We start from the raw sequence: 15,341 nt of genomic DNA, 5'->3' as shown, positions 1-15,341 counted from the left end.
CATAGGGCAAGGTGTTCCACTGGTCTACATGGGTGCAGCTCCAATGAAGTCAATGAACAGGCATCCACTTACCCCAGCTGAGTACCTGACCCCTGTTATCTAGGAAAAGGGAAGAATATTCACTACTCTTAATTCTTGATTGTTGGACCTGATTCTGCTCTCAGTTACACTGGTGTAAACCAGGAGTAACTCCACTGGAGTCAGTCTGAAATTGGTGCAAATGGGCCCACTGTGCCTAAGAGCAGGAAATAATTCAAAGGGGCAAAGCCACATCAATGTAGGCCTCAGATTGAAGTTTGTAAGAACAAGATGTTGTAAAACCCAACCTTGCTGAAAATGTTTCCATGCCAGGATGACTCGTCCAGGTTCACAGAACAAGCCAGTGGCTCAGCAGTTATTAGAACTCAGGTGCTTGTAGCTCCTTGGCCTTTCCTTAGCCCGCAAAACCATGCTGCTTCTGATTCCAGACGTACCTCAGACCTCCAGGTGAACTCAGAAGCTGCTGATTTTCCCCTGGTTTCAGTTGAAACCACAAATGGACCAAGACTCTCTTGAAAGTCCCAGGATACTCAGCAGATAATGAGTTCTGCATTTGTAACAAAACCTGATGCCAGAGGAGTTTTGTTTGGCTTCAGGTTTCATACTGAAAGCTTCTCTGTTGCCTTTGTAGAGCATCAGTCACCATAGCTGCTCTATTGACCTGCAATGCAAAATGAAATAAGCCTCCTGAGTGGTTCAGTGAGGGACAGTATTTGATGCACATTAATAGCTCCAGGTCACACAATGAAGCAGTTATGCACACAAGAGAACAGATTATTCAGCTAGAGTAAGAATTTCTAGATTTTGTGGTCACCATTAAGATGAAATTGTTTGTTATGGACAGCTGAAGTAGTTCAAGTTTCTGGTTTTCTCAGGGAAACTATAGGAGCAGAGTTAAGATAGTTTTTGAGTTCCTTACCTGTGAATCTCCATTCTTGGTTTCTCTGGGTTGCTCACTTTAATGTATAATTTTCTGTCTTTTTGCTACTTTATTGTCTTGGGCATTTTAATTAAAACTATAGTGTGCTTTCAAGTTTCTTGGAACCTTAATTCTGAATTTACTAGTTTTGCAGTGTTTGATAACTAGTGTTCTCTCAATGCCTCTAACACTCTACTTATTGATCTGCCCTTTCACCGGAGACTCCAAATGAACGATGGTTTTGGTCAGGTAAAATACCCCTACTGTGGAAGGATAGCAAAGTGCATAACAATGGCTTTTGTAACAACTCTGTGCCAGTGGCACACTTTGCAACAGCTGTACTGATTCCATAAATCCAGTTTCAGGGCTTAGCCTTTTCATCTTAGAGGTGGGTCTGAACCAGAACCATGGGTCAGAACACACCGCAATTGTGGGGTTTTCAAACCCAGACCTGTATTTCATGGCTTTGGCTCATTCCTTAAAATCTTACTGGAGCAGCTCAAAGACACTAGTGCAAAAAATGTTAGGGGCTGAATAACTGATTGCAAACTCTTTGGGGCTGGGAACTTGGCTTCCTCTGTTTCCTGTAAAGCATCATGCAAATTTGCAATACTACATAAGTGCCTGATAATAATAGCAAATAGTGTTTGTAGGAAGCAGTTAGCTGAAGAAGGTTCCACCACTCCAAAACACTGTTTCTCTCCCTGTGGCTTTGGGAAGGCTGCTGCTGAGATCTGCACCAGATAAAGAGTGTAACTACAGGGGCAAGCAGTTTTTAAGTGGACAAATTGCTCCCAAGTGGATTCAATTGGACTCTAAATAAACACTTAACAAACACCTAGGAGCTTAACTTGAGCTGGAAGTTCAGGGGCCAACTGCTGTGTACTTTCTCTGATAACCCTTGCATTAACTCTTGCCTTAGGCTTGAAGTCTGAACTACTGGATATAAACAATGCTTTTCAAACCATTTCAAGAATCACATCTTGATTTGTGCAGGGTGCTAAAAATAAAAAAACAGTGTCGCTTTAGTATCATCACTTGGATTGAAATACATTGTTCATTCCTTTTACAAGAAATCATTCAGGTTAATTCTAGGCCTCTGCTGGTCTGCAAACCTCTACAACTTCCAAAGGGCAGATAGCTGCTTTGCAGACTGTTTTTCTCTGTGCAAAAAATGACTTTGAGTTGTTGTCAGTGAATCCAGTAATATTTCAGTACAATGCATGGGATCCAAAGGGTAAGGTCTTGAGGACTCTGATCCACTGTAATTGGAAATAGATATTGTTATTATTTGATATTTAATATAATAAACTACTTACAGTTCTTAAGGAGCCATTCTATATGATTGGATGTGTCTCATAGAATACAAGTTAGGAATATACGATGCCATAGAATCCCATAGGCTTGAAAGCGCTACTTGTCACCTGTCAGCTGGTGATTGGCGGACCTGAAAAGTTTAGAGTTTGGATTTTTATCTGAACATTTCGGGTCTGCAGATTGGGGCTGTAAGTCTCACAGGAACAAGCTCTCTCATGAGATCCTTGGTGTTTCCTGACAGGCTGGAAATACCATGTGGACAGACTGGGAATAGCTCTTGATATTTTAGCACTCCAGTCCTGTCTGGAACTAAGCCGTGCAGAGGCAGATATGAAAATGATGTATTTTTTTAAAGTTAACCTACATTTTTCAAACCACAGTAAAATCAGGTTCCCATTATAGGCAGTGTTTTCAGTCAGTTCTTTTAGTATCCAACCTGGTTCGTATGCAACTCAGGGTGCTGGAATGATTGAAACGGAATGGTTTTTCTATGTTTGTAGTGACTATTGGTCAGCTTCCAAAGCTTCCATCCTTAGAGGTTTTTAAGGCCCGGTTTGACAGAGCCCTGTCAGGGATGATTTAGTTGGTGTTGGTCCGGCTTTGAGCAGGGGATTGGACTAGATGACTTCCTGAGGTCTCTTCCAACCCTAATATTCTGTGATTCTGTGATCTTGAAGCTCTTTACAAAGGTGGTAAGTATTAGAACTGAGAAAATAACCCTCAGAGTAATTGATTTGATGAGGTTCGTCCCTTTCTCTCTTTGCAAATTGCTCACAAGCAGGTTAGGCTTTTCTCAAACCTATTTGTTGTTCAAATGATCTGCCAGGTAATTGTAGCGAATAGTCCTTGGCCCATAGTTTTTTGACAAATTGTCTGTTGGGAGTTCTTGCTATCCAAATGTTGAACTGTGGTGGTTGGTGGTGATTGGCACCCAGCTGTCATTGATTTGTGCTTCTCCTCAGATTGGATGTGGGGAACTCTTCCAATCAGATTTTGGAGGGTGAATACTTCCCGCTGTAAAGCTCTGTGAATGTTCTCTAATATTTGCTTAAAAATTCTGGGCATGTCTGCACTATGGAGGCCCTACCTACATAGCTATGCTGGGATTAGTCTCGTAGTATAGATGCAGCCTACACAGATCAAAGGGGTTTTTCTGTTGGCCTGGGAATGCCACCTCCCCAAAGGACAGTTCGTTATGTCAACAGAAGCCCTCTTCCACTGACATAGCTGAGTCTACACTGGGGGTCTCGTTGGCATAGCTACATCAGTCAGCGGTGTGTCTTTTCACACCCCTGCCCAAGGTAATTATGCTGATGTGACTTTCAAGTGTAGACCAAGCCTCACTGTTTCTCTGAACTTCCTGCCAGTAAGCTAAGCTTTTTGGAAAACAGTCTTGTAAGGGGAGCAAGCAGACAGGAAGCACATTCCACTTTTCATTGCAGTGACTGTTTTGCAGACTGCTTTGAGCTAATCACCCAGCTCCAGTAAGTACTAGTGTCTCTGTGTTCCAGATGAGGCAACACTGAGCCCCAGAGAGGTGCCTGTTTGTTACTGTTATTACGATCTGTGGGCTTGGCTGCGCTACAGAGTTAACTTGAGTTATAATGCGAGTGTTGCCCCGTCCCACTTGAGTCCCTGTCCCCACACAGAACCCCTTCACTCAAGCGTAGAGATGCTTTGGCTGGCTCTTCAGGGGGTTCAAGCTACAGCTTGAGTGAGCGCGGACTCGTCAGCTGCTAATCCAATCACTCTGTGCACTCATTTATTCTGTTCCCGATAGGTTCTTATGCTGTGCTTGTCAGTATCCAAACGCCTGCCAGTCGTGCATTAAGCAACATGCCTAACATCTAAGCTAGCTCGGGTATGTCTGCACAGGTTGCAGTCACACCTCCCGATTGCCTGTAGACCTACCCTCAGTGTGGTGTGATGCAGGCGTGCGAAGGTGATAAGCACGCCAAATTTCTCTGGCACAGCCTCAGACAATGCAGTAATGGGAAATTCCATTGTAACTTGACATTAATGAGTCATTATTTGTCCATAAACAGTGCCCATTCTTCCTTTCTTCTGCAGCCTGTGTTCATATGAAGATTTCGTGGACTCTGCCAAAGCATAGCTGTTTATTATGTAGTGTCTCCATTCTATCACGCGGACTTTACTGCACTCCTGCACTCTGACTGTCCACGCTGCCAGCAGGTCTCCCTTTCACAGCCACACTATGCTGATGTATTTTCCCCCCCGTAGTGGGATAGCTCAGGCAAACCAAATCTATTTCAACCCCTCTCCCTTACTCATATGTGCAGCACATGCAACTAAATTGTCCCGGGCAAGGATTTACATTTGGTTTAGGCTGCGAGTCTGTGGTTGATGACAAATACCCAGCAGTGGGGATAGCTCTGGCTTATCCCTGTGGCCTGTGTAACCGCTGTACTAGGCGGAGGCATGTCAGCCAGCACAGCAAGTAGGAATAGATTGCTGGTTGCTGTTGATTATTATTTCAGTGTGATGTAGTGAGGGATCTTCCACAGAGGGATGACTTTCTGAACTCCCTTGTAATGTCTGCACTGGGGGTGAGGGTGTTGCCACACATCCCAGCCCCTTTCCCCAAAGCGCTGGGTCACAGGGCGTTTACTTCGGTTATGAGGGCTGGGTGAGGCTGATGTCACTGGCGGACCTATGGGGACGTCAACTGAAGAGGTCATTGCTGGGTCCTTGCCTGCTTTGAGGAAGCCTCTCAATTCCTCCAGGGTGGGGTCCCTGCACAGGGAGGGCTAGCAGCATCAGGGACAGATGGGTGCACCTTTGTTTGCATCAGGGAGTGAAGAGGCAATATCGTGGCACAATGAGCTTGCCCTTATGAAGGTGGCAACCTTGCTACTGAGTGGGGAGGCTGCCTCCACTGCACACTCAGGCCTTGCTGGCCCAGAGAGCAAGAGAAGGGGGTGTCATTATAGAGTGAAAACATCCAGCTCCTGCCAGTCTGGGGAAAGAAAGTGCCGTGCAAAGCCTGCTAGATTTGGCCTGCTTGAGTTTCAGGACCTCTGCATTTCAGCTTCTGGTTTTGTATCTTTCTGCACCTAAAACCTCAAACCAATATGCCAAATGAAACCACACATGCCTGATGGGACTAGCTAGTCTGTGGGAACCGAAGAAACTCTCCCAGATTCCCCTTTCCTCAGGGACCAGGCCACCCAACATTAGCCAATGCACTGCCTATTTATGCATGTTCTTCCAAGGGATGGTAAAACATAGATAAAATAAAATCTGACCCAAACTTTCATCTAAAACCACATCCTGACTCTCTACCTACAACACAATCTGAACCTTATGCAAGGTTCCAAAAAGCTTTAAAAAGGGGTTTTCTTCCATTGTGTCACAGTCAGTTCTGTGTTCCCAACTGAACTGGAGACTTCCAGCTGAATTTTGAAAGCCCAGCTGGCTTTGATGAGCAACCAGACTTTTGGAAGCTTAGCTAAAGTAGTGCTGATTGGAAAAATGGAGAGGTTATGGTGCACCATGAGGGATGCGATCCCTCTGGGAAGCTGGGCCCTTAGGAGCAAATGGGAGCATGAAGGACTGGAACTACAACTCCCATGAGGCACTGCAGCAGCTCAAGTAAATGCAGAGATTAATATTAACCTGACCCAAAATGAAACGTTTCGGTTTTCCTGATGGAAAATTCCACCAAAACTAATCTTGTGCTGTGGAAACTTTTGACAAAAAGTCATTTTTCAGCAGGAATATGTTTCATTTGAAATTTTTCAACCAGCCCTAAACCAAACCTCTGACTCTTCTGAGGTTTGGCTGTCCCTGTTTTTTGTACTATCTGCATTTAGCTGGTACTAACTGGTTTACACTTAGGCCTGGTAGTCCAGGTAAAGGCCCTTTCTAGAAGAACATGAGGGAAATATTTGCAGGTTTGCAGAATAAAATTAGCCAACATAGGGCAATTCAGGTCCAGGGCACTCTTGGAGACAGTCACTGCAAGTACCACTGCTCAGTGAGACACCCAATGGCATTTTAGAGATCTCAGCAAATGCAATGTTCTTCTGCTCTATATTTAACCTGTAGGTTTGGGTGTCTGCTAAGCATCTGCTGACCATATTGACAATTATTATTATTTCTATTGATAAAGGAAGAAATTACGTAGGTCAGGAGATAACATGGGAAAGATTGGGTAGCCTTTTAGGGCACAGCTCATGAAAAGGAAGATCGAGCGGTGATTTGATTACGTTGTACAAATACCTTCACAGAGAGAAAACAGCAGGTAATAAAGCACAGAAAGGTATAATAAGAACCAATGGCTGAAGATTAAAGCTAGGCAAAGACAAATGAAAAATAACATACCAAAGGGTGATTAACCATTGGAACAAACTCCTAAGGGAAGTGGTGGATTCTCTATCTCCTGAGGTCTTCACATGCCGACTGGATGCCTTTCAGGAAAATATGCTTTAGTCACACACAAGTTATTTGGCTCAACACAGGGAACCAGTGAAATTCTCTTTTGGACATAAAATTTATGAATATATATGATGTAGAAACTATAAAGTTTTGGGAGACCCAGTTCCGATATGACAGACTCCCTGAAATAGCTCATGACCAAGGTATAGATGGGAGCCAACCATCTTCAAATTCTTCCAGCTCTGCTCTGCTCAAGGCTGAAGCAAGGATCCAGCCCCATCTACACTTCAAGATATGACCCATGCTTTTAGGGATGTGTCAGGGGACTGCTGTGGTGTAGCCACATCCCCCAACATGGCTCTTGCAAAAGGCCCATCTAGGCCTCAGTTCCTTTGCATTCATCTTTATTCAATGTGCCACCATTATTCCACCCTCCCTGCATGCTATTGTAAGCGGGAAATGGCATGGCTATTTTTTGGTCAGATCAAACCTTTCCCAAAAGGCATCATAAAGCACAGCAGGCTAACTACTATAATTACCAGTTAGTCCTGGCCGATGGCCAGCTGAACATAGTGCCAGAGTATTCAGTGACTGGGCATTCAGGAATAGGCTGGAAGACAATAGTTTCTAATAAATCCGGTCTTCTCATGAAATTAGAGCCCGTATTAGCTGCACTTCCAATGGCCAGCCTGATTAACAGGCCATGGTTTCTGCAAACAGGTGCATCGGAAGGGGAAGGAATAAATGGGCACAAGTGTGTGTGTAGGTGTCTGCAGCAGCATAAAATAGGACGATTATGGAGCTGCAGGCCCAACAAAAAGCCCACAGAGCTGGCACTGCCCGACACTCCATAGTGATCATTCCACAGCAAGGATAAGGAGGCAGGAAAATTAAATGTTATGGTTCATGGTTCCCCCTCTTCTCCAGGCTCAGAAAGGAATAGTGGGGTGGGGGAGGGGTTCCCAAGTTTTATATATGAGCTGGACATAGATGGAGACGTGTACCCTGGTGCAAACCCCCTCTCCCCACCCAAAAAAGAGAAACAATGCAGAAGTTTGCTCTAAGCGCAGGGGTGTATTGTGTACAAGAAATGGAGCTGTGGGGAATGAAGATCCTTTAGCAGTTTGGACATACAGAGGAGGGAAGCAAGAAGAGAAGGGAAGGAGATAAAGGAGGTGGAGAGGGCGAGAGAACCAAGAAACAAAGCTTGTGGAAGCTATTGGTGTGTGGGTGGAGGGAGGGGACCATTTGGTACGTTGCTGGAGCTAACAGTAGTGTGAGCCATGGCGGGGGGAGGGGAATTTTGCTGGGAAGGGTAGGCTGGCTGGTTGGCACCTTGGTGCTTTCATCGAAGGTAAGGCTGAGGCCAGGCAGACGGAAGTGAGCAGGGTTTTCAGACTGGCGCACATGAGAGAGAACCGGGAGAGAGAGGAAGGCAAAATGCAGAGCTGGCCCCCAACAGCAACAGTTCCTCCCCACTGCTGTGCGGGGCTATGGAGTCCCCTCCAGGGGTTCTCTGAGGTACCTTCAAATGTTCTTTGAGCAGTGAGAGTGTATGTGCCATGTGGATCTTTAAGCCCTTTAGTCTCCTGCTGCTGACGGGGAGCCTGAGCTGCTTGCTTCTTTCAGCCTCCGCTGTTAGTTTTTCTTCCAAGGTCCTTTGCAGGGAAAAGGGCTAGAAAGTTTTTCTTTGCAGTGAGAGCGGAGATTCACCTGCCCCTGCTTTAGGAGAGGGGGCCATGATGGGCCTGAAAGGCTGGCTATGGCAGAGCACAGGGGAGAGGGCCTGGGGCTTGGAGACATTGGAAACGAAACACTTCAGTGCTTTCCCCTCACAAAAAGGGTAACCCCCCCGGACCAAGTCCTCTTACTGTAGTTTCAGCTGTATCAAGAAAAAAATTGCAAGAAAAAAAATCCAGAACATGCTGAATGCATCGATCCTATTTTTGCTCTAGACGAGAGCCTCGTTAGTTGCACTTGCACTATTTGTGAATGCATCTGTTGTGCAGGCAAAACCCTACCAGCAGAAATTCCCCCACACCAACAGGTCCTTGTATTCCTAGCAGGGCAGATGTAGCACCCCTTTTAGCAGATGAACCCGGCTAAGGAGATAGTCTGAATGTTTGGGTTGAACTCTCCTAGCCGGTAGGTGTTAAAGGATTCCAGTGGCTGGGAATATCCTGAAAGATAATCTCAGTGCTGTGGGGCAGAGCTGCTGCTTTGTGATTGGAGGGGGCTAGTTCAAGCCCCAGCAAGCCTCACAGCATCAGAGAGAATGAAACAAAATACAGAACAAAACCACAGAAAGCCTTTTCTGCCCTACTGTTCTAGGTAGGCAGGGTATTTTGCTCCCCAGTAGGGATAGGTTGGTTGCAAGTCAGGAGTAGAACAGTGACTGCTTAGAAAAAATAAAATGGAGCCGCACTGTAATTTTTAGGCTGAAATTTGATAATTAAGCAAATACCGCAAGTCTTTGTCTTGGGCAAGGAGCATGAGGTAAACAGGAAGGAATGGGATTAAGATGTCTCTGCTCTAAAGGAAGGTGACGAGCGGAGAGCTCTGACACCTTCCCTTTGCAGAACTGAGAGGCCCAGATGTGGGTTTGCATTGCTTTGCTGCATTGTTCTGCGCTGTAGGGCAAATAAAAGCAAAGGGAAAAGAAAACAAGCTATAAAGTACTCTGCAAAGCACACAGTTCTTGCAACTGCCTCTTGACAGCTCTGGGGAATGGCAGGGGAGGGGCTGAGCTTTTGATGTTCTCTTCTTAGTTTTCTTTTGTACTGGCCCTTGTTAAAAATAACCACCATGTTGACATTAGGTTGCATATGGCAGAGAGATCTGGCATCTCCTGGCAGGTTCAATCATGGCGTAACTGTCAACAGAGAGGACTGCTTGGTATTTAACTAACAATGTCAGGTTGGCCCAATCCCTGCAGCAGGCTGAGAATGGCTGGTGTGAAAGAGCGGGAGGTTGCATTGTAATGTTGTGATCTAGACACACAGGAAATGGTGCGGCTACAGAATCCAAACCTTTTTAGAAATGTTAGCGGGGAAGGTTTGATAGAACTATTTCAAATCCTTAAAATGCACTCAAACTGAGCCTCTCCTAACTCTGTGCAGCGTGTGTGTGTGGTGGGAAAGGAGAGTTTGCTTCTGATAATTTAAAAGTGGGGTAGAGACTGGGGAGGGGGAGGCATGTCTTAGGAATGTGCTGAACAATTCTGTATTGGTGAACTGGACTCCACAGGCTCAGGAGATGTCTGTCAGGTTGCAGGATGATCTATATTTAACCCTAGCTAATGCATTGCCGCTTCAAGAGCAAATCAGAGGGTAGATGATAACGGTTCACATGGCACTATACTGTTACTCCCGTGAAGCTGACAGTCACAAAAGTTTCTGACCCCAAGTGGCAGAAGCCTATAAAAGGCAGGCACCACCATTTTAACTAGACATGGGCCTCGCCCCCAAAGTTCAAATCTGCATCCAAAATTCAAGCACATTGAGATCCAGGCTCTTGCTTCTGGCCCATCTGACGGACTGTAAGAGGGGAGGGCCCAGGGGTCCCACTTCCTACGCTATTATCCCGTAGTGAGGGTGTAACCTTAGAGGGTTGGGATGATCCCTCCAAAGCTGATGTGCTTCCCCAAACTCCCTGCCTCAGGAGTCTCCAATATTCAATTGGAAATCTCTCAGGGTCTGCCTACACTACAGTTAAAAACCTGTATCTGGCCCGTGCCAGCTGACTCAGGCTCACGTGGCTTGGGCTAAGGGGCTGTTTAACTGTGGTGCAGATATTCAGGCTTGTGCTGGAGCCTGGGATCTAGGACCCTGCAAGGTGAGAGGGTCACAACTTGTCCCAAACATCTACACTGCAATTAAACAGCCCCGTCACCTCAGCCCCATAAGCCTGAGTCAGCTGGCACCAACCAGCTGCAGGATTTTAATTGCAGGGTAGACATACCCTCAGGAGCTGGTTTATTCAGTGGCTTGCTACCCTTAAGGCTGGGAAAGCAGTCCTTCCCATGGTATTTTGGCATTTCCATTCCCAGTCTCAGGTGCAAGTGCAAGATCATGAATGTAACAAATAACCTTCTTTTTAAACTTAAATTTAACATGCACGTTGCATTGAGGGCCAACCAGGCTGGGTCCCATTGTTCAAGCTGCTGTATAAACATATGGTTAATGTAACTCCCAGCCCCAAGGGGCTTACAATTTAGGCTGTGTAAGTCTGGAGCAACACCACTGACTTGTTTTCATCAATGTCTGAAAGAAAAATCTGGTCCCTTTGCATATTTGTAGGGCGTTTCAGATTGATTCTTGTTCATAGAAGTCAGCTTGACCTACTAATGTCCAGCTTCCTCCTCCTCCTCAGCCTCTGTGGTAATGGCCAGTAGCCTACATTTGGTCCATGGCTGAGATCCAGTTTCCCCGTGATCAGGGGTTGAGTCTGTCAGTGGGAGTCAAGGGGCTAGGATACAGTTCTGCATTGGTTCATGAGACTCGTGTACCACAAGTGGCAACTTTTCTGCTTTTTGTCTCCTTTCCCACAGCTTGTAATTGCAACCTTCATGCCCGGAGGTGCCGCTTTAACATGGAGCTCTACAAGCTTTCAGGCCGCAAGAGCGGAGGGGTCTGCCTTAACTGCCGGCACAACACAGCAGGCCGCCATTGCCACTACTGCAAAGAGGGCTACTACCGGGACATGACCAAGCCGATCACCCATCGGAAAGCATGCAAAGGTACGCAGGGAAGGAGTGCCTAAGGTGATTGCTGGAATACTGAACGGACTGCTCCCCCCCAACCCTTCCCTTCCTGTCTATCTCTATAGCTGTTTCTGTTGTAAGCCTATTCCCACTCCACCCTCTCAAAGGCCAAACCACAAAAATACCTCTTCCTTCACCCCCTCACTCCCCACAGCCATACTCACCAGACCTACCAAGCCCTGGCTATTTAGAAACAGAGTTTGAAGGTATCTTTTAAAAGCATCTCTGCTCTGAGGATGAAAGATTTTGCAATGCTTGTTTCAAGAAGATGTTTTGGGTCATATTTTTAAAGAGATCTTAACCAAACACCAAGCTGTGCCTAGCATTTAGATGGTACAAAGCCACAACTACCTGATGTGCATGGACAAAAATTTGACTTGTGCAGATTTAGATACTGTTTCTGACAAACGTGACCCCCCCTCAAATCTCACTCATTAGGGGGAAAAAGGGTATTTTATTGCACCTGTCATAGCTTAAGAGAGAGACACATACACACTCAAATATTCAGTGGGTTTGAGCAGCTATTCAAAACACGTGTGACCAGGCAAGCAAGAACAAACAATGACATGGAAAAGAAAACGCAGCCAAAGGAGAAGAAAGACAAAGGTGTTCACGGATTGCTACGGTTATTCAGATCAGCAAAGGGATCTCTGACATTAAAAACCAAAGCTCTGGTCCCCCGCCTCCCACACCTTCTCACAGGTGTGCATACCAGCAAACAGTGGGCTCCATTCAACAATCTTAGCTTCAGGGAGGACAAAGGTCATATCTCTTACGAATCCATATATCTGCGTACACACAACATAGGTCACAAGCATGAGGGAGAGAAAGGAAAAGAGAACATTTAATCCACGTACCAACAGCTTTGTTCCTCTGGACAAAATAAGAATAAAAAGGGAGGCAGGGAGATCTATTACAGCTCAGTAGACCAGACAATCATCATTTAATTTTTCTGATGTGATGTTTTAATTTTCCCTTTCATTGGAAATGAAACTGTCATAGGTGATTTGGGCTCGAGCCAGAACTCTAGGGGTTCCTTCAGAGCGTAGGAGGATCTGTTGGGTTAGCCCCGAAATTCTAGTACTCTGGAATTCCACAGACATTGTGTCGTCATTCGATCTGGGCCTGCTCAAATCCCTTTCATTGATTTTTCAAACCATTTTTATTTGGCGATACTGAGACAGGAACCTGCTGCAGAATGCGAAGGCAGCTGTCCTTTTGTGTACGTATGAACAGAGGAGATGGGTGGGGGTGACTTAGGTTACAGTGAGCAACAGTTAGTCTTGGAGAGGTGCCCCTTAAGAGTTCATGGTCAAAGGGGGCAGGGAGTGGGTGGAGAATGGGCATGTCTGAGGATACATGGGCTTAGGTGGGATTCTGACACTGCAGATGAAGTACTTAGCAATGCTGTCTACTTTCTAGGCTGTGCGCCTTGTACTAGCCAGGTGTAGGTGGTGGCTGCACATTAGCACTCTCACTATCATTGGGTTGGGGTCCCCAGCACCCCAAGTCCTGCTCAGCCCTTTCTAAATTGTGTGTATACAGGGTAAGGAAGGATAAAACCATGAAAATCAGGCCTGGTTTCAACTCTCAGCCAATCATGTGGGAGGAAGATGAATTACATGCGTGAGATGCCCTGTTCAGAAAACAAAGATACCCAGCTGACAATAGCTAGTTAGTAGGGATGGTTGGAAAATGTATTTCTTTTCCACAGGAAAATTTTGTCTTCTCGTGGAAAAAATTGAAAAATGGTGACTGAAAACTGAAAATTTTTGGCCAAAAATCGCAGGTTTTTGGCTGAAAAGTCTTGGGTTTTCATTTTTTCAATTAAAACTCCAAATTTTCTATGGAAAACAGACCTTTTTGTTAGGTTGATGGCTTTGTTTACCTTTTACGTAAATGTACTTACATTGTCTCTGCCTGATGACCAGGCTGGTTAGACTAACAAACACACATCTCTTTGTCTAGGGCAGACTGGGCTTATGAATTGCCAGGACCGGCTCTAGGCACCAGCAAAACACGCAGATGCTTGGGGTGGCACAATTCCAGGGGCGGCATTCCGGCAACCCTTTTCTTTTTTTTTTTTGCTTGGGCAGTTGCGCTCTTGGAGCTTGGGGCGGCAAAACACCTAGAGCCGGCCCTGTGCATTTCTCGCCAAATACATTTTAAGAACATAATTCTAGCCCATATCCATAATTCTTCGTACACACACTGTACATACATCACAAAGTACTCTCAATAATCAGTGAGTTATTTGTTTTCCAGTGATGTACTACATGCCACTTTGAGTATATATCATGACAACAGTGTGCTGGGTGCAGTGTTGCTAACACACTGAGTTGCTAACACAGAACAGTGAACCACCAATGGGCTTCTGTGTCACACTCTCTTCACCCCTCACTCTTCCACACACCCTAAATACCTGCTTCTAGTAGGATTCAGATATTGACCCATCAGCCTGGCCTGGTCACTTTCAGTTGCTCTGATCCTCCCTCTAATTTACCTGAAATAGACATAATTCTCTTTAACCCCTGGTATGCTGGTGCAGCTGGCTATGGGATTTTTACCAAAAGAGTGGTGTTTGGGGCGACACCTCCCTGCTTACTATGGAAAACCTGACAGTCATTCAATACCCTGCAATAGGCAGCAAAGTCCTGCAAATTTGGTGTTTACACTATGATTGCCTGGTACTAGCTGGTGACATGGCCTTACCCCTGAAATACCCAGTGATTTGCTTACATGCTACTGATTATGTCATAGCGATATTCTGCTCCTGTTTGTTTACTCTTGGGAGCATTCCATTGGTACCCACTAATGCTAGCACTGCTGCAGACTTCATGTCTAACTTACTTTTATTTCCAACACAGGCTTGTCATTTTTTGTCAGTTACTGGATCTCAAAGGAATGCAAGTTTCTCTCTGGAAGCCGGGATTGTTGCCGTTTTAACTTGTTCTTTTTTTTTCAGGTGGAACATAAAACTTTTTTTATTACCTCTGGAAGAAACCGGATAAAATTTTCCAAAGTACCTAAATCCCAATGGAATGTAGGTTCCTAAGTCTCTTAGCTGCCTTTCCCCATGGTGGATATTATGCCCAATGCTCAGTCCAAAGCACTAAAGCTTTAGTGAGTGGAAAGGAACTATTTTGGCTTGGCTTTACCAGTGGGGGCCAAGCCTCCTGGCTGCATGTGATGGAAGCAGAATGCACCCTTCTGATCTAATCTGGTGCACCTAATCCAGATGTCACAGTGTTCAGGGTCTAAATCCAATGCTGCTTCCAGTGAAGTCAATGGACATTTTGCCATCAACTTTGGTGATAGCAGGATTGGATTCCATTATGCAGGGAATGGGCTTCTCTTGTGAGCCCAGCTGCTTGGAAGGAAAGACTTTTTATGTAGCATCAGCTCAGAGTCACTTCACTACAGTCAGCCAAATGGCAATTTACACCCATGCTTCTCCCCCTCCCCATCCTCCAACCCTGGAGTCCCTTAAATTTGGCCCAAATCAATAGGCTGCCTCCATTATGCCTTTCACCAATGGCCAGAGTCCCTGTGCTGGGTTGTGCTGACTGCTATTGATACACTGATATCAGTGTTCTAGGGGAACGGGAGAGTGGTTCTTTACTGCTGTCTTTTCCTTCTCCAACATTATATTTGGTTGGGCATAGGATAGAATGGCCATGAAAATGGCCTTATCTTTTTATCTCCCAGAGGTGTCCCCCTACCCGAAGCTCACTGATGGAGTAGTTTTCCATTGCCACTGAGGTACCTATTCTCCATGCCTGTCAAGCCAGCATTTTCCACAGGCACAAAAGGTGCAATTCGTCCCTTTAAAAAGAGACAGCACAAGTCCCATGCAGCACCCCCAGGGTGGTACATACACCAGGTGCTATCTCTTGGCACAAAAAT

At 45.6% G+C, this 15,341-nt stretch overlaps 1 protein-coding gene across 1 annotated transcript in view; it reads left to right on the top strand.

The window, feature by feature from the left end:
* Positions 1–15,341, top strand: part of LOC144274740 (netrin-1) — a 211,627-nt gene that overhangs the window by 90,809 nt on the left and 105,477 nt on the right. The window contains exon 2 of the mRNA XM_077833801.1: positions 11,223–11,411. Within this exon, the coding sequence (XP_077689927.1) occupies positions 11,223–11,411 (189 nt within the window). The remainder of the gene's footprint in view (positions 1–11,222; positions 11,412–15,341) is intronic.

The sequence above is a fragment of the Eretmochelys imbricata genome, chromosome 14 (assembly GCF_965152235.1).
Source record: "Eretmochelys imbricata isolate rEreImb1 chromosome 14, rEreImb1.hap1, whole genome shotgun sequence".
NCBI classification, from domain to species: domain Eukaryota; kingdom Metazoa; phylum Chordata; order Testudines; family Cheloniidae; genus Eretmochelys; species Eretmochelys imbricata.
Note: the sequence above shows the minus strand (reverse complement) of the source record. Positions and strands in the feature narration are given on the sequence as shown.